Below are 25,856 nucleotides of genomic sequence, written 5' to 3'. Positions count from 1 at the left end.
ATTCTTCCACTGATAGACCCTTGGGTTGCTTCCACCTTTTGGTTATTGTGAATAATACTGCGATGAACATTGATAAACAGGTATCTGTACAATTCCCTGCTTCCCATTCTTTGGGGTATACACCTAGAAGTGGAATTGCCAGGTCACTAGTCATTATATGTTTAGTTTTCTGAGGAACTGATGAACTATTTTCCACAGTGGTGGCACCATGTTACGCTCCCACCAACAAAGTACAAGGGTTCCTATTTCTCTGTAGCTCACTAACATTTTCAATTTTTCTAGTAATAGCTGTTCTAGTGGGTGTGAAGTAGTATGTCATTGTGGATTTAATTTGCATTTCTCTAATGGCTTATGGTATTAAACAACTTTTCATATACTTGTCATTTGAATATCTTCTTTGGAGAAATGTCTTTTCAGATCCTTGGCCCATTTTTTTTTAATTGGGTAGTTTGTCTTTTTGTGATTGAACTGTAGGAGTTCTTTATATATTCTGGATATTAAACCCTTATCAGATACATGGTGTTTGGGTTTGGTAAATGCTGCTGGAATGCAATAAACAAATGGAATGGCTTTTAAAAAGGGAATTTATTCTGTTACAAGTTTACAGTTCTATGGCCATAAAAATATCCAGACTAAGGCACTTGACTCAAGAAAGGCCAATGTCCTTATGTGATGCAAAATAAGCCGGAAACAAAAGAGCAAATATTGTGGTCTCATGTAGAAAATTCTTATACGAAAATTGGGTCCTAGACTGTAAACTCTTAAAGCTGTCACATGTAGTCCACAGCTGTAATTATTATTTCTAGATTTTTATTTCTAGATTTTGAGATGCTATGCTACATATGTATAACCTGGAATCTCTATGGAACTTTGGGTATCTGTGTGATACCTAAGACTCAGAGTAAGAGTCCTGCAGTTCTGAAAGTCAGCATTGCCGCATACAACAGCTGCTAAAGAAAGTGAAAAACAGATCAGGCTTTAATTAGATATAAGGTTGGATTTAAGGTGAATTAGAATACAGGGGTAAGGAAGATGTTGTCTATATTTTAGAACTTCACCTACTGTAAGAGACCAATGGAAGAGAGGTTTATTTTGTCCAAAACCTAAATTTTCTGTACATATAATCTAACTCAACCTATCTGAATAGATCATTTAAACAACACATGCAGCCCAGAATGGGAATGAGTGCTTATAATTCTGTACAACTTAATGTAATACATGGATACATCTCAGAGTATGTTGAGCAGATAATTACAAAGTATTGGCAAGGTCCCTTAAGGGAAGGGAGAAAAAATATGGAATATTAAACCTTACCACTGGGGAAACCCCTGGTATTGTCTGAAACACTAGGACTCCTGAGTCAATAGGCCAAGCCCTTGATCTTGAGGCTTGCTCTTGTGAAGCCTATGGTTGTAGCAGAGAAGCTAAACCTGCATATACTTATGCCTAAGAGTTACTTCTATAGGACCTCTTTTGTTGTTCAGGTATGGCCTCTCTCTTTCCAAGCCCAACTCTGCAAGTAAAATCACTGCCCTCTCTGCTACATGGACATGACATCCAGGGATGAAAGTCTTCTTGGCAACATGGGATATGACTCCCATGGATGAGCCTGGCCCTGGCACCATTGACAATACCTTCCTGACCAAAAGGGGGGAAAGAAGTCTAATAAAGTAAGGTATCAGTAGTAAGGAAGGATCAAATAAAGTGAAGAGGCTACTCTTATGCAAGTTTCAGTTAGATAGTGCTAAACACCAAACAACATCACTCCTGTTATCTCTTAAAAGTACCTAGGGCTCCAAAAAAGAAATGTAATAAAATAAGGTATTGGTGGCTAAGAGAGTTCAAATAGAATTGAGAGGCTATTCTAGAGGCTACTCTTAAATGCAAGCTTCAGTCAACTCAACAGTAAGAAGACAATCCAATTACAAAATGGGCAAAAGACATGAACAGACATTTCTCAGAAGAGGAAATGCAAATGGCTAAAAGGCACATGAAAAGATGATTAGCTTCCCTGGCTATTAGGGAAATGCAAATCAAAACTACAATGAGATATCATCTCACACCCACCAGAATGGCCATTATCAATAAAACAGAAGACAACAAGTCCTAGAGAGGATGTGGAGAAAGAGGCACACTTATCCACCACTTATGTTTGGTGGGAATATAAAATGGTACAACCACTGTGGGAGGCAATTGGCAGTTCCTCAGGAAGCTGAGTATAGAATTGCCATATGATCTGGCAGTACCATTGCTAGGTATCCATTCAGAGGACATGAAAGCAAGGACACAAATGGACATTTGCACACCAACATTTATTACAGCATTATATACAATTGTCAAGAGATGGAAACAGCCTAAATGTTCATCAACAGTTAATTGTCTAAACAAGCTGTGTGTGCTGGTTTGAAAGGATGTATGTCCCCTAGAAAAGCCATGTTTTAATCTAAATCCCATCTCATAAAGTCAGAATAATCCCTATTCAATACCATATGTTTGAAACTGTAATCAGATCATCTCCCTGGAGATGTGATTTAATCAAGAGTGGTTATTAAGCTGGATTCGGTGACAACATGTCTCCACCCATTTGGGTGGATCTTGATAAGTTTCTGGAGTTCTATAAAAGAGGAAACATTTAGGAGAATGAAAGAGATTCAGAGAGCAGAGCAGAATGACATAGCCATGAGAAGCAGAGTCTACCAGCCAGCGACCTTCGGAAATGAAGAAGGAAAATGTCTCTCAGGGAGCTTCATGAAACAGGAAGCCAGGAGAAGAAGCTAGCAGATGATGCTGTGTTCACCATGTGCCCTTCCAGATGAGAGAGGAACCCTGACTGTGTTCACCATGTGCCTTCTCACTTGAGAGAGAAATCCTGAACTTCATCAGCCTTCTTGAACTAAGGTATCTTTCCCTGAATGCCTTAGATGGGACATTTCTATAGACTTGTTTTAATTTTCTTGGCCTTAGAACTGTAAACTAGCATCTGATTAAATTCTCCTTTTTAAAAGCCATTCTGTTTCTGGTATATTACATTCTGGCAGCTAGCAAACTAGAACACTGTGGTATATACATACGATGGAGTTATTACACAGCTGTAAGACAGAATAAAGTCATGAAGCCTGTAACAACATGAATGGACCCTGAGGACATTATGCTGAGTGAGATTAGCTAGAAGCAAAAGGACAAACACTGTATGATTTCACTGATATGAACTAACATTAATGAATGAGCTTGGAGAATTTCAGTTAAGAACAGAGGCCATCAGGAGATAGAAATAGGGTAGACTGGATAATTGAAAACTTTAGGTGTGAGACTAAAGCAAAAAATGTTTGGTACAAAATTTATATTTTGACTAGTACATTTCCTAATATAACTTATATGGACAGTTTAATTGGACACCATAAGTACATGGAACCTTGAATAGGGCATGAGACTTTGTAGGTTTGTCCAGAGTGATGCCCTAATAAATCCCAGAGTGTTCTGAACAGTGAATAAAAAAGTATTTACAAAGTCCCCTTGGGAGAATGGAGAGAAAGGGAAAAATTCAACTTCCCCATTTGGAGAAGGCCTGATAGCCTTGCAAGCAGTGAGGACAACCAATTCAGTAGGCCGACCCCTCAATCTTGGGGTTTGTTCATATGAAACTTATCCCTGCAAAGGGTAGCTAAGCCTACTTAAAATGAGGCCTAAGAGTCACCCCCAAGAGAACCTCTTTCATTGCTCAGATGTGGCCTGTCTCTCAGCCAACATGAAAAGCAAACTCACTGCCCTCCCCCTCTCTATGTGGGACATGACTCCCAAGGGTGTAAGCCTCCCTGGCAGTGTGGGACAGGAATCCTAGAAGAGGTGGGGCTCAACATCAAGGGATTGAGAAAACCTTCTCGACCGAAAGGGGGAAGAGAGAAATGAGACAAAATGAAGTGTCAGTGGCTGAGAGATTTCAGAGTCAAGAGGTTATCCTGGAGGTTATTCTTACGCATTATATAGATATTACCTTTTTAATTTAAGGTGTATTAGAGAAGCTAGAGGGAAGTGCCTGAAACTATAGAGCTGTGTTCCAGCAGCCATGTTTCTTGAAGATGATTGTATAATGATATAGCTTTTGCAGTGTGACTGTGTGATTGTGAAAACCTTGTTCTGATGCTTCTTTTATCTATGGTATGGACAGATGAGTAAAAAATATGGATTAAAAATAAATAATAGGGGGAACAAATGTTAAAATAAATTGGGTAGAGGGAAATACCTAGTGGTATGAGAGGGAGGGGGTAAGAGGCATGGTATGCATGAATTTCTTCTTTTTTCTTTTTATTTCTTTTTCTGGAGTGATGCAGATGTTCTAAGAAATGATTATGGTGATGAATATATAACTATGTGATGATACTGTGAACCACTGATTGTCACCAAGTACGGAGTGTTCGTATGTTAAAAATGTTTGTGTTTGTATGTTGTTGATTTTACCAAACAACAAACAAAAAAAACACAAGTTTCAGCTAGATATTGCTATTTAGCATGGTTTGCCAAACCCCAACCAAAATCATTCTTGCCAACCCTAGAGAACACCTAGGGCTCTATCTGAGATTCTGCAAAAGTTCCATGCACTGTGATTACTTTCCAGAAACTACAACCTCCAAATGGGATCTTAGGCCAGATAAGTCCTGACACCCAGAGGGGCCAGCCTCTCCAGAACATCACCTAGTTCCATCCCCCTACCCTGTATTATCAATAACCCCCCCAACATGAAAAAGTCAGAGTGAGCAGAGCCCAAATACCCCTAAAGGTTGGGAGAAAGATCAAAGGAGAAGGTGCAGTTATAACAAGATAGGATTTAACAAATGAGTATGATTGCTGAATCATTATATTGATATTTCTTTTAGTCTCCAGTGTCTTGGAGCAGCTAAAAGAAAAAGCCTAAAATTGTGAAACTATAACCCATACCAAACTCTGAAATCTGTTCTATAACTAATTGTTGAAATGTACTTTGAAATTTCACTGCTTTTTTTGGCATTATGTGTTATTTTTCACAATTTAAAAAAAAAAGAAAGAAAGGCTGATGTCTGTCACAGGAGAGGGTATATGGCTGGCATCTGCTGGTCCTTGTTCCTGGTTCCTTTGATTCCAGCTTCTAATGCCAGTGGTTTCCTCTCTGAGTGTCTGTGGGCCTTCACTTAGCTCCTCTGGGACACAGCTCTGGGTTCTGGCTAGCTTAGCATCTCATGGGAAGGCACATGGTGACACCTGCTGGGCCCTGCATCTCCAAACATCTGCATCTAAGCACCTACTCTCTCTTTTGGCTCTCCAAGCTTCCAATGTCTGCATCTCTGTAGGCTCTAACGTAGCTGTTCTCCAAGTGTCTGAGTTTCCTCCCTTTGAAAGGACTCTGGTAAACTAATCAAGACCCACCTTGAATGAGCAGAGCCACATCTTATAAAAAGATCATATCCACAGTTGGGTGTGTCACATCTCCATGGAAACAATCCAAAGTTTCCACCCTATACAATACGTCTGCCCCCACAAGACTGGATTAAGAAAGAAAACATGGCTCTTCTGGGGTATATAACAATTTTGTATCAGCACACATGGTTTCCAAATATTTTCTTCCATCCTGTAGGTTATCTTTTGGCTCTCTTGATAATGTCTTTTGATGTACAAAGTTTTTAATTTTGGTGAAATGCATTTCATCTATTTTTTTTCTTGTGCTGCTTGTGCTTTTGGTGTAAAATCTAAATATTCTTTGCTTACTAAAAGGTCCTAAAGATATTCCCTGTGTTTTCTTGCAAGAGTTTTCCAGTATTTGCTCTTACATATAGGTCATTGATCCATTTTAAATTAATTTTTGTATATGGTGAGAGGTAGAGGTTCCCATTCATTGTTTTGCATGTGGATTTCCAGTTGTCTCAGCACCATCTGCTGAAGAGACCATCATTTCTCCCATTTAGTGTACTTGGCACCCATATAAAAAATCTACTAGCCACCCCCAGGCCACCAGCAGACAGTCTGAGCCAGACATGCCTGCTTCCGGTATGTGCCCGAGGGTTATTCTGCTCCCTCAGGAACTAGGACCATCGATCTGCACTGGAGTGCTGGCCAGCTCTGCACCTGTCAGGGAAGGGGGCAGCCAGGGTGCCACAGAAGCCAACCCTTTTCTTGATTCAGTGCTAGCAAGGCTACTGCAGTCCTTTAACTGTTTCCTGGAGCTCTGAGAAAGATGTTTCTACCAGTTTTCGCTGGCTGTTCAAAGATTCTGTGGTGGGGGACAAAGCCCTAAGTCTTCTCACTCCATTATTATGATTGAGGCAGAACCCTAAATTTTCCTTTTTAAAAACGTTTAAAAAGTGAGTTACTGTAAAGACAAAAGTGTTTGGTTAATGACAGCACAAGAAAACAGGGTACCAAACATAGAAAACCCAGGGCCAAAAGGGCTGGGGCCTCCAGGCCTGGTGGCTTAAGTTCTGTGTGTCTCAGTGCCCAGAGCAGCCAGTTCACCAACAGCCAATCTGCTCCTCTGGCAGCTAGATGACTAACGTGTAGAATTGCAGTGCTTCTTTCTCTCAGTGGGGGTTTGACCTCTGGCTCTATCCTTGCCTAAGTCTCCACTCCACTCCTGCCTCTGCCCTTGCCCCAGCAATTGCCCCGTCCTCTAAGTCAGCATGTCTTAGACGGAGGGTAAGCCATCCCTCACCGAAAAAAAAAAAATCAACTGGCCATAAATGTGTGGATTTATCTCTGGACTGTCAGTTCTATTCCACTGGTCTAAAGTTCTATCCTTAGGCCAGTTCAATACTGTTTTAATTAACGTAGCTTTGTAGTAAGTTTCAAATCAAGAAGTGTGAATTCTGCAACTTTTTTCTTTTATAAGATTATTTGACTACCTTTGCTATTCCATATGAATTTTAGGATCACTTTTTCCATTTCTGCAAAAAAAAAAAAATGCTGCTGGAATTTTGATAGGGATTGTGTTGAATTTGTAGATTACCTCAGGTAGTATTGACATTTTAACAATATTAAGTTTCTAATCCATGAACACAAGATGTCTTTCTATTTACTTAGTGTCCCTTCATCTCTTTCAGCAATATTTTGTAGTTTTCAGTGTACAAGCCTTTAACCTCTTTGGTGTTACATTTATTCCTAGGTAATTTATTCTTTTAGATGCTATCCTAAATGGAATTGTTTTTTTTTTTTTATTTCCTTTTCAGATTATTCATTACTAGTGTATAAAAACCCAACTGACTTCTTCCAGTATTTATCCTGCAACTTTGTATCCTGCAACTTTGCTGAATTTGTTTCCAAGAATTCTTCCTTAACAAGACTCTTGTTTTGATCAGATAGGGTTAAAATGGAATTTTCTCTGAATTCTGATTTTTCCTTGGACACTGTCTTGCTTACAGTTTCTTATCTCCAGTGCCACCCAGCACAATGCCCAGCACCTAGTAGATGCTCAGATACTTGTGAATGAATGAATGATCAATTCCTGTCCTGCAACTGCCTTTCTCAGAAGTCTGGCCACCTGACTGAGAGCTTGCTGCTGGCAAGCTTGGGGTACCACTGAATGCAAAGCTAAGAAGGCCCCCTAATATTAGCAAATCCACTGCTGGGTTTCTTTCTACTCACCTTTTGTTTTTAATTCATTTTGGAAAATTTCAAAGGTATACAAAAGTAAGGAGAAGATACCTGCAGCTTTAACAATTATCAATGCATGGCCAGTCTTGCTTCGTATATACCCCCATTCCCTGCCTTCCCCACTCCCACTGTCCTGGATTTTTCTGAAATAAATCCCAAGTATCAGGTCATTTTATCTGTAAATATTTCATGTATCTCTAAAAGACAAATACTTGAAAAAACCACATGCCATTATCATATTGAAAAATTAACTATAATTCCTTAACATCAATATCCAGTCAGAATTCAAATTTTACTAGCTCATATATAAATTTTAAATTTGACTATTCAAACTGGGATCCACATGAGGTTCAAACTGCATTTGGCTGATGTCTCTTAAATCTGTTTTAATCCAAAAGTTTGTTTTTTTATCTCCTTCCACCTTGAAATTAATTTATTGAAGAAAATGAGTTTTCCATACTGTAGCATTCCCCAGAAGGTGGATTTTGTGAATATCTGTGTCTCCAAGGTGCTGTTTAACATGTTTTTGTAAATCCTATATTCCTGTAGATTGGTAAACTCTAGAGGGTTGCTGAGATTTCAGTTAGACTTTTAGGGGAAGTATCAGGAACTGGCTCTCTCTTCTTGGGATATTAACAGCCATTGCGGATTATTGTCCAGGTCCACTAATTCATTAGGGTTGCAAATTGGTGGTATTCTTTTTTTTTTTCGAGTGGAGGTGATAGTGCATGGACCAGGAATCGAACCCAGGTCTCCCACATGGTAGGTGAGAATTCTACCACTGAACTATCCGTACACCCTGATATTCTAATTCTTTCATTCCACCTGGGATACTTCTGTAGAAAGAAACGTTCCCTCATGAGTTATTTGGTAACTGAGGAAAAGCAAGACAAATCCTTGACTCTTCTTTTTTTTTTTTACATGGACAGGCACCAGGAATCGAACCCAGGTCTCTGAATGGCAGGCGAGAACTCTGCCTGCTGAGCCACCATGGCCTGACCGTGGCCCACCCGTTCCTTGATTCTTTACCTTTATTTACCAATTTGCAATGAGTTGGTTCCCTGGCATCCTCCAATGTCGCCAAAGAGATTTTATCTGTTTGTCTTACTATTGTTATGTATTCATGGATTTAAATATATGTCATGTATGTCCATCCATTTCAGCTTTCATCCTTGTTGGTGCAGACCTCCTATCTTTAGCAAGTGGGAGCCTAATCAGGTTGACCCCTGAGGTCTTTTGGGGTGACTCTAGTAGTCTTTGACAATTTATTTGCTTTCTGATGTAAGATGTTTCAGGTTCATATTGTGGATATCCTTCCCTGGACCTTAAATCAGTCACTAAGGGTGCTTAATGCTTACTGGATTAGTCATTGTTCCTAGGCCTTTGCAGTGAATTCTGATGGCTTTCTTTCCACCTGTCTTCCTTTCTACACTGAAAGCAAACTTTAATCTGCTTTTCTAGCATCTTAAATAATTTACATTATAGATTATTTCATTTGCTACCCTATGATATTTAGAATTAAAGCTAATGACACTGCCCATCCCCACATATATGTATATGTGAACACTCCACACAGTGCATGTATACACATACTCAAACAACACACAGTTCTAAGGAACAGTGCTTAACTTTTCTTCTCAACAACTCAAATTTAAAAGCTACACTCTAGAACTTCCAGCTAGTTAAGAAAAATATTTTCCCACGTATGTAAAAGCAGCATCAAATGATGCACAATAATGTTTTTTCTCCTTCAGCAATCCTTCTACTGGGCAATTTGGCAACATCTACAAAAATATTATCCTTTTTTTTCTTTTGCATGGGCAGGCACTGGGAATCAAACCTGGGTCTCCAGCATGGCAGGTGAGAACTCTGCCACTGAGCTACTCTTGCCCACCCTACAAAAATTTTAAAAGCACGTATTTTAACCTAGCAATTCTATTTCTGGGAATTTACCCTTCAGATATATTCATACATGTAGAAGGAAGGTTTTACCAGTTACTATTTGTGATTGCAAAAATTTGCAGACAGCCCAAATATCCATCAACAGGGGAACTGGCTCAATAAATTGCAGTACATCCATACAATGTAATGTAGTATAGAAATCAGAAAGACTGATGCAGATCTGTACCTATTAATATGGAAAGTTCTCTATGAAACACTGTTAAGTGAGAAAAAAAGCAAGAAATATGCCATATATGGTTGTTGTATATGCATATATGTATAATGCATACACACAAATATTTCATAGGACCTCAAGTTTAAGTTTAATTATAAAACTTATTTAGTTAATTTAATTATTAAACTTAATAAGTTTAACAATTCATTAAAGTTATTAAGTTTAACAATTAAAAAACAAGTTTAAGGATGTTAAGGACAATATATACATATATATATTAAATATGTTAAGGACAGTATATTTAATGACAAATAGTTGAACTAACTGAATCTTGTAGAAGTTCTGGCCAAACCAGCTCCCCTAAAGCTTCTGCGACCACCTGAGGCCTTCTACCAGGTGGAGAAATGCTCTTGGTCCCACCCCAAAGCTCATTACCTGTGAGGGAGCACTTGTGGGCTCCCTGTAGGCCTGCAGCCACACGGAAGAAAGAGAAAGCCATGTAGAAATTCCAGTTCTCAGTGGGAGGGATCCCCATGCTGAGGCAGTACATCCTGAAATACTCGTCTGCTGTTGGGATGCCCAGCCGAGTCAGATCACAGTCACTCAAACCTGAGGGCACAGACAGAGCCATTCCTGGGCAGTTACTCTATTCTCCCCTGTGGCTGTGAGTATTTGGATTCTGAAAATCACTGTGTCCCAGGGAATTCTAGTCAGTTCAAGGGGTTAGCTCTTTATTTCAGTGGCTCTTCCTCTCTCAGAGGTGGGCGTTCAGGCCTGAATCTACTATTCACAAATTGGCTCAGAAAAGCTGAAGACTAAATTGGCAGTAAAGGAAGGGATGAGGCCTCTGGTTCCAGGTGGACCGTAGCTCAGGGTGGACACACATTACCTTTCACCAGTCATTTGATAAGTGGTACTGAAAGAGAGAGTCCCCCCACCCCCAAATTATGAAAAAGATAATCACATCAAATTTAAAAATTGCTCTGTTTCCTCCATTTCTAACATTTTTAAGGTTAAGAAGCGTGTAATCTGTTCCTGAGAATTTGTCCAGGAGTGTAACTTATATATAAACAAAGATATTGTTTTACAAAGATATTCACTGTCTGTTTTTGGTTTGGTTTGGTGGGTAATATTTTAAAAAATTGGAAACAAATTAAATATTCAAATAGGGGATCAAATTAAATGGCTCGATTAAGTCAATTAAGGTATCCTATACAATAAAACCTTATTCCATCCCTTAAAATGATGCTGTAGAAGTGTAACTGAGAAATTAGGCTTCTTTAAGGGATTATTTTGATTACAATCGTTATATAGATATTGCTTTTTGCTTTCTGGTATACTGGAGTAGAGAGAGGGAAATATCCGAAATCTCTAACATGTAATCCAGCTGAATTGATCTCTGATAATGATTGTATAGCCTTTATCTTGTACCCCTGTGATTGTAAAAACCTTGGGACTAGCCTTCATTTGTACCCAATTCATCTAGTTTTTCAACTTTAGAGTCTTGTCATCACTAAAGATAGCCCCTAGTGTTTATTAATGAAGGGTCTTGGGTCAGCCCAAAATAACCCACCCGAAGTCCAAAATTATCTTGATAACTAAGACTGGACCTCACCAAAATGGGCTTACTTGACATGCACAGTAGCTTGGACTTTAACCTACAAGTCATCTGTACCTTGTTATAATACTAAAAATCACACCCATCATCATATTAAGGCCACTATTTTCTTACATATGTTCTGTGACTAAGGATATAATGAGTCTGCACACGCTTAATAATCAGATCACCTCTAATTATATCATCTGGGGCCACTGTGGTCATTATCCTAAAACCTGCCCATCATTTAATTCTATAAAACTATTAGAATTACTGCAGTTCAGGGAGACAGATTTTTAAGCCAATAGGTCATCTGATTTCCTGTGATGTGCCTAGTAATAAACTTTTTCTCTCTTTGATACCCCGGTGTCTCAGGAACTTGTCATTTGAGCACACTGGGCAAAAAAGAATTCACTGCCTTTGTTTAGTAACAGAAGAAATACATAATAGCATGAAAACATGTTCAAATATAAAATTAAGTGAAAAAAGGTCATAAAATAGTATAATCCCATTTTGACAAGAATAGATACTGAAATGTTAGCAGTGGTTGTCTCTATGACTACTGATTTTTTTTTCTTTTTAAGTATGTTGGCTCTCATGTTTTTATGATAAACATTTTTAATTAAAAAAACTAAGTAAAAGTTAGTTGGGTGAAAGCGTAAGAGGTGCCTATAAACACACTTTTTATTTTAAATACCTGTTAGGCCCATCTGTTCCCATTTGTAATAGGAACGCATTCCAATATTGCACTTTCTATCAGAGTCAGCAGGATTTCAGTTCCTAGCTCAGTTCAATCACATACGACTTGAGATTGCTCCCACCAGCAGAGGCTCCTACCTCTCAGCCCTGGAAAATCGGATGGCAGGTAGTAAGCCAGGCAACTGGAGGCTACATCCGCGAGGGGGTCGCCTAAGGTGGAAAGCTCCCAGTCCAGGACAGCAAGCACCTCAGTCTTTTCTGGATGGAATATCAGGTTGTCAAGCCTGAATAAGCCATAGAAGAAATGGAGACAGGGTTCTGAGAAAACCAATCTCTAGGATGGATTCTGGGCTGGGCCCTCCAGATCTACTTCCAGCCCTTCCCTTCCTGCTCTGGGCCCTGGGCTACATCCACAGCTGAGGGGTGGCTGCATCCCTTTAATGAGGGCCACAGTGTTTGTCAGGCGGCCCACTCCACATAGCTACCTTCTCTGGGTTCTGGTAATTACTGTGATGACTTTATCTGCCAATTTTCTGACACTCCTCCCACAGGAGGCAAGTCTAATTCTTCATCCCCTTGAAGCAACCAGTGTCTAACAAATACAGTACAGGTGCCAGGCAGGCAGGTGGGCCTTTGGAGGACAGCAGGCCATCTCCAGGCCCACCCAGCTGAAACAAGCTGTCCTGTCCCCAGACTGCAGACTCATGAGCAAAATGATCGCTGTCACTGTTTCAGCCATTCAATTTTGGAGTAGTTTGTTGTGCTGTAGTTAATAAATAGGACCTGGCATGCCCTTTCAGACCTAGGAATGTTCCACACTGTAATTCATACTGTTCTCTTCTATTAAACGCTCTTCAAATGGCCTCTTCAAATGGCCCCTCTGTTTCCTTCCAGGACTCTGACACATGCTTTATTTTAAAAAATTAATTATCAAACATGCATGAAAGACAGAGAATAATATAACAGAATCCCATGTATCTATTGTCCATATTTAACAGATGATACTACTTTGTTATATTTGCTTCAGATTTTTAAAAATGAAAACTACCAATTTAGCTAATGGCCTCCATCCCTTTTCTCTCTCTCCTTCCCCTCGATAACTGCTATCCTTAAGTTGGTATGTATCAACCTGAGACATATTTATATTTTCCTACCTATGCATGTATCCATAGACTATATAGTATGCTTTACATTATTTAAAATAAATTTACATAAATGATACCAGTCTGTATGCTTTTGGAACCTGTTTTTTTTTTTCACTCACCATTATCTTTTTGAGATTTATCTATAATGATTTATGTAGAGCTAATTTATTTTATCTGCTAAATAGAATTCCAATAGATAGGAATTATCTGTGTGTTACATATATAAGTATGGGCAAAATGAACATCCTTGTCAGTTTCCTGGCACACAGCTGCTAGTTTGCCTGGAAATGGAACTGGGCTGGTAAGGTAAGCCCATCTTCAGCTTTCCCAGCTAATACCTTTCATAGTTGCAGTAGTTTTTACTTTCATACCACTGATTCACTCTATGAGCTCGAAAGTGTTCTTCCATCTATCAGTGAATAGAAACATCTTGACAGTTTAGCATTAATCAGTAAGCAACAGCAAGCTCTCTGAAATGGAGGTCACCTTTTCTGAAAGCAGCATTAAAATGTTACTTCAGTATACCTAAGGGAGTAAGTGCTCAGATGGCAGCTTGAAGTCTCCTGCCTGCTGCATATGTAACTAATATGTGGATACCTTAGGTACAAAGAGAAGCAAAGACAGAGAACAGTGGTTATGGGAATGTGACAAAAAAAAAAAAAAGGCCACTTGTGGTTTCCCTTCCCCACCAAAGGAAATGGGTTGAAATAGCTGCAAGGAGAGCATGGCTGGCAAGGGATCTCGAGTCCTGAATGGCCAGAAAAGAGGTAAGAAGGATTCACCGGCAGCCCAGTTGCATTACTTGCATGCCAAGTTCAAGGTGTGTGGGGAAACCCCTTGGTGCAGTCAGCAGAGATGGACACAAGAGCAGACAGACCATGTCCCATGAACAGCCATATGACAGAGAAAGTCCTGCCTTTTATACTCAAGAGTTGATCATTCAGAAGGATCCCCAAGGGAAGCTAAATGAAGGAGCTGGGAGTGAGTTACACAGGGCAAACCAGAAAGGAAAGGCCAACCTAAGCTGGAAAGCAAGGGAATGTCTTTAAAATTAATCTTTACTATCTAGCCTTATTTAATAAAAGGCACGATTCCCTAGCATGGGCAAGAAAACAACCAATGGGTCAGGGGCCCTGTGAAATAAGGCTTGCTTGTATCAAAAGCCGGCTCCCAAGTGATTCTGTGAAACAGAAAATAAAAGTGCTGCCCCTTGAGGACTACTTAATGGGCAGTTTTCACAGCAAGAGATGATAAACCCCAAGAAAACCATGTCAACTCTCTCCCATTTATTTCACTCCATACCATATAAGATCATCCATCACCTGCTCTCACAGGAAGTTAGAGGTACTCTCACTCTCTGCATTTCCTTAAAACAGCAGTTCTCAACCTGGAGTGATCCCCCCCCAGGAGCACATCTGGCAACATCTGGAGACATTTTTGGTTGTCACAACTGAGGGGATGGTGCTTTGGGTATCCAGTGGGTAGAGGCCAGGGATGCTGCTCAACATCTACAATGCAGAGGGCATCCCCCCATAACTAAAAATTATCCAGTCCAGCCTCTTTCTCCAGCCAACACAGCAAGCAGACTCACCACCCTCCCCCTGTCTACGTGGGACATGACTACCAGGGGTGTGGATCTTCCTGGCAGCGTGGGACAGAAATCTCAGAATGAGCTGAGATTCAGCATCAAGGGATTGAGAAAAACTCTAGAATGAGCTGAGACCCAGCATCAAGGGATTGAGAAAACCTTCTTGACCAAAAGGGGGAAGAGTGAAATGAGACAAAGTGTCAGTGGCTGAGAGATTCCAAACAGAGTTGAGAGGTTATCCTGGAGGTTATCCTTATGCATTAAGTAGATATCACCTTGTTATCCAAGATGTAATGGAGAGGCTGGAGGGAACTGCATGAAAATGTAGAGCTGTGTTCCAGTAGCCATGTTTCTTGATGATGATTGTATAATGATATAGCTTTCACAATGTGACTGTGATTGTGAAAACCTTGTGTCTGATGCTCCTTTTATCTACCTTGTCAACAGATGAGAGGAACATATGGAATAAAAATAAATAATAGGGGGAACAGATGTTAAAATAGATTTAATTTGAAATACTAGTGATCAATGAAAGGGATCAGTAAGGGGTATGGCCTGTAAAATTTTTTTTTTTTCTGTTTGTTATATTTTTCTGTTGTCTTTTTATTTCTTTTTCTGAATTGATGCTAATGTTCTGGGAAATGATCATGATGATGAATATGCAACTATGTGATGATATTGTTGAGTGTATGTGTTGGGAATGTTTGTGTTTCTTGTAATTTTTTTAATTAATAAAAAATTAAAAAAAAAAAAAAGAATTATCCAGTCCAAAATGTCAGCAGGGTTGAGGTTTCCAAACCCCACCTTAAAAGACCATGCACAGGGATGTAGGATGTACTTTGCAATGGAAATAATTACCAACTATAAAATGGGCCAACAACTACTGCTTTAATTTCCCCCCTCAAATGCCCTTCAAATAATTTCCACATCTAAGTATTCCCCTCTTCTCACAGCCATGTCTACCTGAAGTCCCCGTGCACCACTGTGGTTTTCTGTTTCTTGGGAATATGGAGTGGCAGCCATTTGATGAGCCTCTCCATCGCTGGATCAGTGCTGGTTTCACAGGCTCGATACTGCTTAATCCAGGTTTGCACCTGGCATGAAATATAGTTCCCTGAAGGAAAGAGGATTAGAGCATGGGTGTACCATTTCAGAAGCACAGAAATTTGGAACACATTCCAAATGTTCTGAAAATTAACCAGTGCAGGGAAACCATTTGTAATACTTTGTGGTGGTACAGCAACTTTGAACATCTTTCTATGACTGGTGAATTTTCCACATTATAGCCCTCCCGCCCAAAGGTAGAAACTGCTGCTGTTTTATCTTGGCTGGATCAGTGGGGTCTGGTCATCGTTCCCAGCTGCACAGCCTCCAAGCCTGGACTCTGGCCCTCCCAGAGATCCTGTGAGTTTCCTGATAGTCTTTAATAAATCCCTTTTTTGGCTAAACATCAGTGATTGGCTAAAAGTAGACTCTGGAGCCAGCTGTGCTGCCGTTCCCTAGCTGCGTGATCTCAGGCAGGTTATTTAATCTCTCTGTGCCTTAGTTTCTCCATCTGTTAAAATGGACCTCAAAGAGTTGTTGGGAGGATAAAATATGTAAAGCCCTTGGAACTGTTTCTGACATGTAGTAAATTCTACGTTTGCTTTTATTATTATTCTGTGGTTTGATATTAAGAAATGCAAGAGGGCAGGCCACGGTGGCTCAGCAGGTAAGAGTGCTTGCCTGCCATGCCCGAGGACCCGGGTTCGATTCCCAGTGCCTGCCCATGTTAAAAAAAAAAAAAGAAATGCAAGAGATAATATAGTTGAAGGACTTGCAAGTCATATCTGGGAATGAAAACTAGAAAGAATTCTGGAGTTAACCTGGCTGACAGTCAAGCTCAGTCAATTAATTAAACCTCTGAGGCACCATTACTTCATCCAGACAATGGGGGTTTTAATAGCTAGATTTCGTAGGGTTGTTATGAAGACTAAATGAAATCTATCATGTGCCAAGTAAAGTGCTGGCACAGAAGGCTGCTCAATGAATGGTAGCTATTATTAGGTCACTATCATCAATATCCAACCACGTGCCAGGTGCCTGGCTCTGAGCCAAGCTCTGACCTGCCTCATGTGAGAGAAAATGGCCCCCACAGTAGGGTTTGCAGACAAGGATAGAAAGACAAGGCTCCTGGTGTGTAAGCATCCAACTATCGACTCCTCAGAGAATCCAGCTGGGCCATGAGATGTGGCCTCTTCTTTGATATGGAGCTCAAAATTCATAGGAATTTAACAGAAACTGAGTGAAGCCTTAGAAGTAACTTGCAGTTTTCGGGAATTAGAGGAAACAGAAGACGGTGGTAAATGAAACTACAAGTAAATAACCTAGACATATTTATAAATCAACTTAAAAAACCTATAAGACAACTATTTGTTCTCTTAAAAAAATCATGGAGAAAAAAGGTGGGGGATTGTCCTACCTTTGATTGGATCCTGGGTTGGAAAAAACCCAAGAGAGATAGTTGAGAGATAATTAGGGAAATATGAATTGGACTGGGTGTTAAATACTCAGGGAAAATAATTAATTCTCTTGGGTGTGATAACAGTTTTGGAGAATGACTTTATTTCCAGAAAATGCAGGCTGAAGTATTTAGGAGTGAAATGTCATGGTCTCTGCAATTTAGTTAATTGTATAGATTATATATATATATATTAGAGAAAGAGAAAGAGAGAGAGAAAAGCAAATATGGCAAAATTAGCAATCGTTAAAATTAGTGGCGGGTATATGGATACAATTTCAACTTTCCTGTAAGTCTGAAAATTATCATAAGAAGTTGACTAAAACTGACTGGAGCTGGGCCTATAGAAGGAGCCCCTCAATAACATGCCCTATATGGATTTGGGAACCCCTGACCCACGAATGCACTCTTTCTCCCTTCTCATGGGAAGCACAGCTGACCCTGGTCTCCTGGCTCTGTTAACCACTGGTCCCAACCCAGCCTGCCAAGGCAGCAGAGATGTCCTTCCTTATAGCAGCCTGCCTCTCTGGGATGAGAAAGGAGGGTTATGTGGTCCTGTCAGTCCTTGGTAGAGAATTTCTTTTTGTAATTAGGCTGTCCTTAAAGAATCTTTGTCAGATTAGAAATCATGTTTGCTTGCTCTTTTTTTACAAATTTAAATTTGTTATTTTTCAGTAGGTAAAATACTCACATGGCTCAAAATTCAAAAGTGACAAAAGGGAATCCTCTGAATTATTTCTCCCAAGCCCTGAGAACTCAGTTCTTTTCCCCAAAGGCAACCCATGTTATCAGTTTCTTAGATATTTGGGAGATATTCTGTACTTACGCAGGCAGGTACATATTTTACATATTTCTACCTTCTACACAAATGGTTATCTTTTAAACTGTTCCTGTGGGGAAATCAGCCCACCTCCACTGTCAGTGCATGCTGTCTGGGTGTGGTGACTCACATCCAACTTGAGGGATGGACATGTGTCCCAGGACTGGCCAATAAGCGTCACTCTATCTCTCTGGCCAGTGACTGGTTCAGAGCTGGACCTATGACCCAAGATGGCAAGTGACTTTTCTCCTTGCCTCCAGGTTTCCCTAGAGCTGCTAGTGGCCTTCATGCTGCCAAATGAGAAGAACCTGACTGATAATGAAACCAAAAGAGCCGAAAGCCATGTTGGGATAGGGGGAGAAACTCTTGCCTGAAGCCCCTGGATCCCAGTGTGCCCAATGTCAGCTACATACCTGGACTTTTAAAAACCCACCCAGTTTGGATTGGGTTTCTGAAATTTTCAACTTTAAGAGTGCTAATGAGCACTGTTTCCAGGAATTGGGTGCTACAAATGTTAGCTCTTAGAATACACATCTGGCTACGCTAAGGGGTAGGGACACTAAAGCCTCCTCTCAATTCTGGCTGGGAAGCTGGAAAGCCTACTGCGTTGTGACAACGGGCCTCAAATTGTTGGCTTTGGGGACTGAGACCATGTTCCTATGAATTAGTAGGACTTTAGGAAAGCTGGCAGAAATGTGTTAGAAGTTGAGGAGCACGGGACACATGTTGTAACCTTTGATAAAAACCCACAGAAAACAGGCAAGTTTTGGTTAAAAGCAGAGATAAAAAAGAATACAGTTTACCTAAGAGATTCTTTCTGACTATGACCAGGAATCCATACTGGTCAAGGGTCAGATAATCTTCAGCTTTGCAGGGCAGAAAAAGTGAAATTCTCTGACTCATGCTAAAGTTTCAGCATGCAAAAGCAGAGACAACTATGACAGAAGTTAAAAGATTGCATGTATTTATCAGAATCCATTGTACTGTGAATATCTCAAGAAAGCTGACGTAAAAACAAAACAAAAATCAGACAAGGATCAGGAGCAACTGGATCTCATACGTCAAAAAAAAGTTAGAAACATATGAAAAAAAAAAACACTGGCTATCGGCATTTTCAAAATGCATCTCTGTTAAAAAGAATGTTTAGAGAAAACGGTGAGAAAAAAAGAAGAAGAATGTACCTTAAATACCTTTGTCCAGGATCAGAAAAAAGAAAAATTTAAATTGGCCAGTGAGATAAAAGTTTAAAGGAAAAGAGAGTTTATAGTTCAAGAAAGGATTTATCCCAGGACAGAATGTCCAAGTAAACGATATCTCCCTTCAAATTAAACTGGATTTACAAGCAGGAGGCTAACTTCACCTACATTTAGCAAACACTTGGTGTATTAACCCCTTGAAATCATAGATTCTAAAAGCAGGGCTACTTGTGGTGAAACGATCAGAACGAAAGACAAGCTGGCATCCTCTTACCGTGTTTCCCATAGTCTTCGAGGCCTGCGGCCTTGAGGTCCACACTGTGAATTCTGCACAGGACGCTGTTCATGGCAGTGTATATGGCCTTCCTCTGGCTGGGCTCCAAGCCTGGCAGAGAGGGGTCTTTGTAGATGAGGCCCGGGCTGTATTCCATCAAATAGAAGGGGGTGCCGATGATGCTGGAAGCACACAGACAGGGCATGCGAGTGGCCAACTCACAGTGTGGCAGGTTGTGGACATGGCACTGTTCTTTCTAACTGTTCCTGTATGCCCGGTTGGAGCCCTAGTGAAGGAGTTCACACCTAGAGTAGGACATCTCCTTTTTCCTTTACACATAAGTAAAGGGCGTTAGAAGTACCTCCACCCCCAACCAATCCACACCCTGCCTGTACTTCTTTGCCAGTATGCCTCTCTCTTCTCTCTGGCCCACTTGTAGAAGCCATCAGAATGGGGTTAAACATGATAATATAAGAAAACAACATGACTGAGACCAGGCGGATTGAAGTCAAGTTTTCTTTTTTTCCCTTTTTTCTTTTTCTGGGTACTCTTTTTTTGAGCTCTTTTTTGAGCTCTGGATGAGCTCAAAATCGAACCTGGGTCTCCTGCATGACAGATGAGAATTCTACCCATTGAACTAGCCATGTAGCCCTAAAGTCAAGTTTAAATACCATCTCTGCCCCTTACCAGCAGCATGAACAGGCAACTCAAAAGCTCTGAGCTTTTGTTTTTTTTTTTTTTTTTGATTGAGGTCAAATTAACATAACATTAACCATTAACCATTTCAAAATGTACACTTCTGTGGCATTTAGTACATTCACAATGTTTTGTAACCATCACCTCTGTCTAAAATCCAAAACATTTTTATCACCCTAAAAAAGAAACCCCATACACATAAAGAAATCATTCCCAATCAAATCAGTGATTCACCCTGATTCATTGGTGAATCATTAGAAACACCGATCTTGTTTCTTTCTCTATGGATTTACCTATCTTGGACATTTCAAATAATGGAATCATATGATGTGTGACCATTTGTGTCTGGCTCTTTTCACCCAGCAAAATTATTTCAAAGTTCATCCACACTGAAGCATGTTATTTATACTTCATTGCCATTTTAACTAAATAATATTCCAGTAGATGGATGTACCACATTTTGTTTACCATTCTTCCATTGATAGACATGTGGGTAGTTTTCCTTTTTTGGCTTTTGTGAATAGAACTGTTTTTTAATCTATGAAACGTACCTACCTCAGAGTTGTAAGAATTAAGGAAGTGAACATATATGGAATGCTTGGCATAGATCTGGTTCCACTGAAAATTTAGTAAATAGCCTTTCTTGTTAGCACGTTATTCCTGTCATTATTCAGTGACATGAAGGGCACACATACCATCCTCTAGTATTAAGGTGACCCACAGAAATGTTATTAGCCCATTTTTTAGTCATTACTATAAATCAGTTTATTCCTCAAAAAAGTTGCATTTTGACTCAAAAAACTTACAAAACACATTTTGGGGCAACTGGGGAAATTTGAACATGAGTTAGACATGAATACTATAGAATTATTGTTAATTGTCTTTGCTGTAATGGTGCTGGGATTATCAAACAAAATGTCTTTTTTCATCAGAATGCATGTTGTCTGCAAATTCCTTCATAAGGTTCAGCCAAAAAATGTCATATATATGTATATTATACACACACACTCACACAGAAAGCAAATGTGACAAAATGCTAACAATATTTAATCTAGATGAAAAGTAATGTGTTTATTATAGTATTTTTTCCAACTTTTCTATATTATTATTTTCCAACTTTTCATAATTAAAAAGAACAAGAAAAAAGACACACACCCAAAAAGCCTGTTACGAAGCATTTTTTTTAAGTTCAGGAAGACTATAAGAAAAATTAATAAAAACAATAAAAATTTAACAAATATAAGTAAAATGGAACTACATAGATACATATTTTTAGAATATAAAAAAAAATTCTCTTCCAATTCTCACAAAGCAGGCATTTCATTATCTTTCAGGATAACTTAAAGATCTGTGAATTCCTAAAAAAGGTTGCTATACGGTCTCTTTTGTCTCCTACCCAAATTTCATTTGTCTTGTCTTTAACAAACTGGAATTTCAGTTAGTATATGAGCCTTTCACTCCTCTAGCTTGAATATGAGCCTTTCACTCCTCTAGCTTGAATATGAAAAGGAAAAAAATAAATCGGAACATTACCTTGAATCTTCACAGAAATCAACAACTTTAGGGACAGGTACTCCAGCATTTGCAAGGGCTTTCATTATCCTGCCAGAAAAAAATTAAAAAGAACCTAACTGTTGACTGAACTGAAATTTTCTTGAAATTGGTTTTTTTTTATGAATAATGGTTAATTTAATAAATATTTCCATCATAGTTAACAATAGTTATGGAAAAACACAAAGCTAGCTTCCTTTCTCATACCAATTGCAAGACTGAATTCCAAATAAATTAAATATTTTAAAATTCTTTTATCTTTTTAACTGGAGTGTAACAGGCATGGAGTTAAGCACATAAAACATAGTAATCCAAAATGTACAATTCAGCTTTTATCTAAGTACATACATGCATAATTGCTACACAGATAAAAATGTATAATATTACAAGACCCCCAAAAAGTTCCCTCAAGCCGCTTCCCAGTCAATATCCACCTAACTCCTGTCCCAGGTAACCACTACTCAGACTTTTAATGCCATCAATTAGTTTTCCCTGTTCATATAATTCATATAAATGTAATAAACATTATATACTCTATTGTGTATGGATTATTTTGCTTTCCACGATATCTGTGAGATTGATTCATGTTGTTGGTAGGTGGCAGTAGTAAGAATAAAAATTTGATAGTAAAAATATCAGAACCTGGTAGAAATGAGGCAGTTATCCACTTCCCCTGCCAGTTTCAGAGGAAGCCCATTAAATATGGCCCACTGGTACATAGGAAAGTACAGGCAAAGGGACATTGTGGGGAGGTTTTAAATACCAGATATTCCCCCCTTGTAAGTCTTGAGAGCCCTCCATTGTGACATCAGTCATTAATCTAGGCATAGATGGGTCCACATAGTTATACATAAAGTTCCTGTGAAATAGGAAGCCCTGGATTGGTAATAAAAAAAAATTTAACAGGCTTTTTTTGCATAAACTGTGGCCGTATTACAATGTTTTTGGTACTACTATTTCCCCCCTGGGCTTAAGATTCCTAACCAGAGCAGCTGCATAGACCAGCACCAAGGCCAAAGGTGCTGTTTGTCACATCTGAGGCATAAGCAACAATAAATAATTATTATTCCCCCTTTTAGGCTGTAAAACAGCTGGCCCTATTATTTGTAGTCTTAAGTGTTTGCATCAGCCCTGTTATTAGTGTTTCAACTGCAGCCTGCAGTGTAGAACTTAGGCAGGTTAGGGTCTACAGCCTTTTAATCTATTGTAGGGATTCTTTTTTTTTTAATCATCTTTCAACTGTTCCTTTACGAGGCCATTATTCTTTCTGTAAGGTCTGCATCTATGGGGTTATCGAGTAGATGAAAACTCCACAGTAAAATCATTGTTCATAGCCCATGCTTGGGTCATTTGTCTGATGGAAGGGGTTCCCTAATTACTGTCTATTTGTGTAGGTGTCCTGTAGAGAGTGCTTTACCTTTTCCAGACAGTGTATAGTGGCTCTCCAATGAACTTTCCCCACTGGAAAAGCTAAGAAGTCCCATGGTATTGCAGTGAATGCATACCTTGCCCATTCTGAGAGTGGAAGGGGGCCACTTGCCACAAGATCACCAGAGCCTGTGATTGGCCAATGTGTGCCTTCTGGTGCAGTAATTGGCATGGTGGTCATAAGGAGCACAGTAGGCACCCCTGTGTGATGTCTTTAAGTCGTTGGTGCATGACAAGTAGCTGAAACTGCTGGTCTAATTGCCATAAGGCTTGATATCCCTGTGTCTGCTCTTTCAATTAATCCACTTGGCAGCTTCTCAAGTTTCAGCGGTGTGGCTTTGGACTACAGTGAGGGCATCTGCGTCAGTGTTCCCAGGTAGCATGATAGGAGTGTGGGCAGGAACATGATAGACTGTTGCCTTTTATCACTGGCAGGTGTCTTGCCACATTTCTTGTACTCCTAGGGGGCAGTTTATGACTGTTCACTGTTCTTGTTTTCAGGTTACCATCCAGGTTGTGAGGCCTTTGTAAGCAGCCCAACTGTTGGTACAGATAGTACGAAATTGTTCTTTTTAATTTTAAAATTAACTTAGGGCAGACCCAGGTGGCTCAGCAGGCAGAGTTCTTGCCTGCCATGCCGGAGACCCAGGTTTGATTCCCGGTGCCTGCCCATGCAAAAAATAATAATAAAATAATAATAATAATACATACAAGGTGCATGGGTATTTCAGTGGTAGAATTCTTGCCTGCCATGCAGGAGACCTGGGTTCAATTCCTAGCCCATGTGCGTACGCACACACACAAATTTAGTGCATGCAGAAATTAAAAAAGAATTATAAAAAAATGTTCCTTTTGCCCAATACTAGGTAAGAATGGAGAAACAAAAATCAGATGGACAAACAAAAAACTCCAGAATTCCTCAGTGCCTCTAAAAATGGTTTCAGAGTTTACAAGCAGGATGCATGGAAAACAGTGGATTTACATTTTTAGGGTCTCTGCCTATAAGTATACACATATTATTATCTGGGCACATATGTAAATGATCAGAAATAGCTATGGATTTTCTCCTCAGTGGAACCCCTAAAGTTAAATCATCAATCACCAGTCCTCCCAACACTCAGAGAAGCCATATTTTAGGATGCACAGTCAAGAGAAGAGATGGTAAACAGTGAGAGCAAAGAGGGGCCAGGAACTGAAATTACACTTTCCTTATTATTCTTGGCAACATGCCTTTTATAGAGCATGGGAATAAGCTGTAAGTTAGAAGGAAGAGGAAGAAAAAGACTTCCTGATAATGTCACATTCTGGAGCTTATTCACAAGTTTCCCACTCACTCTTCAAGCAATTTGATTCTGCTTTTTTTTTTTTTTTCAGCCTTCTAGGTTTCAATATTTCTGTTTGCAAAACAAACTGTTTTATTTGGGATGGGTTGTAATATATTCATTTTTTGAAAATTTTATTATGGAAAATTTCAAACACATATAAAATAAAGAGACTCGCATAATGTACCTCCATGTAGCCATCACCTAGCTTCAACAATTATCAACTCATGGCCACACTTATTTTATCTATAGTGCCGCTAATAAATTGATTTTAAGACTAACAGGTATCCATCCCAATAATGCCTTTTTCATCTAGATGTTCCAAAAAAGTTTAGTCTCCTACAAAGAGAAAAAAGAAAAGAAACTTCTGAATACAATTATGCTCTTATGTCAAATAACTTGGAGATTCAGAACTGTATTTTTAAATGTTGCAAGGCACTTCTACAAAGTGCTGAGGTTGTGTACTGGGGATGACAGCTGGTGGAGTGCACTCCCGGGTTTTGAGAATTTACCTGAACTCTCTCTCTACTGCATGGGCAGTAGGAAGGAATTTCCCAGGAGGCTTCTTTTTCAGAACCAGCCGATGGTTAGCCAGCCTGATGTAATACGTTGGATTTGACTGCCCGTGATCAAACTGAAAGAGTTCCAAAGGACCTGCAAGTTTGAAACAAAGAAAACTCAAACCATACCTGGAGGACACAGCTGGGCAGACATTTTTTCTTATGAATTCTGCATTTGGGATGCAGAACATCCCCAATTTGGGATGCACTGGAAGAAAAGCACTTCCTCCCTGGGTATCAGAGTGATACAGCCCAAGGCACACCATACCAGCTCAAATCTAGTGTGGCAAAGGATGCTCAATTTATCCAAAAATTTTCTCATTTCATATGGGTGTCCAGTTTTGTCCTTCTTGTAAACTCCTGCTCTGTGAAGAAAAGCTTATTAGTTCTGTTTATCAACCACAAGCACAGTCATGGCAACCCATCTTGCCAAATGGAATGCTTTAAGCCTGAGGATGAAAAGTGCCCTTGTACATCTTTCATCCTGTGCTTGGCCAAACCACACCTGGCACTGACATAACAGCTGAATGGGAATCTACAGAGGCCTTCAGCTTGAGCCAGAGTTTCTGTCAATGAGATGCAATTTCCCACCCAACTAAGCTGAATTCTGTAGCTCCACTATGGAAACATCCGGGCTGTGGCGAGCCTAATTAACCCTCAGCTTTATAATGAGACTGAACTCTGAAGATAGCTTTGTTTAACTTGGTAGAAGAGCAGGAAAGCAATGGGAGTTTGCTTGACTTGGCCTGA

The 25,856-nt window shown here is 39.6% G+C and overlaps 1 protein-coding gene across 1 annotated transcript in view; it reads right to left on the bottom strand.

Moving 5' to 3' along the window:
• The window catches only part of ACAD10 (acyl-CoA dehydrogenase family member 10), a 66,567-nt gene that overhangs the window by 11,592 nt on the left and 29,119 nt on the right, over positions 1-25,856 (bottom strand). Inside the window, 6 exon segments of the mRNA XM_077159877.1 lie at positions 10,166-10,339; positions 12,165-12,310; positions 15,723-15,873; positions 19,550-19,731; positions 21,779-21,847; positions 25,059-25,200. Of these exon segments, the coding sequence (XP_077015992.1) occupies positions 10,166-10,339; positions 12,165-12,310; positions 15,723-15,873; positions 19,550-19,731; positions 21,779-21,847; positions 25,059-25,200 (864 nt within the window).

Source organism: Tamandua tetradactyla, chromosome 5 (genome assembly GCF_023851605.1).
Source record: "Tamandua tetradactyla isolate mTamTet1 chromosome 5, mTamTet1.pri, whole genome shotgun sequence".
Classification (NCBI taxonomy): domain Eukaryota; kingdom Metazoa; phylum Chordata; class Mammalia; order Pilosa; family Myrmecophagidae; genus Tamandua; species Tamandua tetradactyla.
Note: the sequence above shows the minus strand (reverse complement) of the source record. Positions and strands in the feature narration are given on the sequence as shown.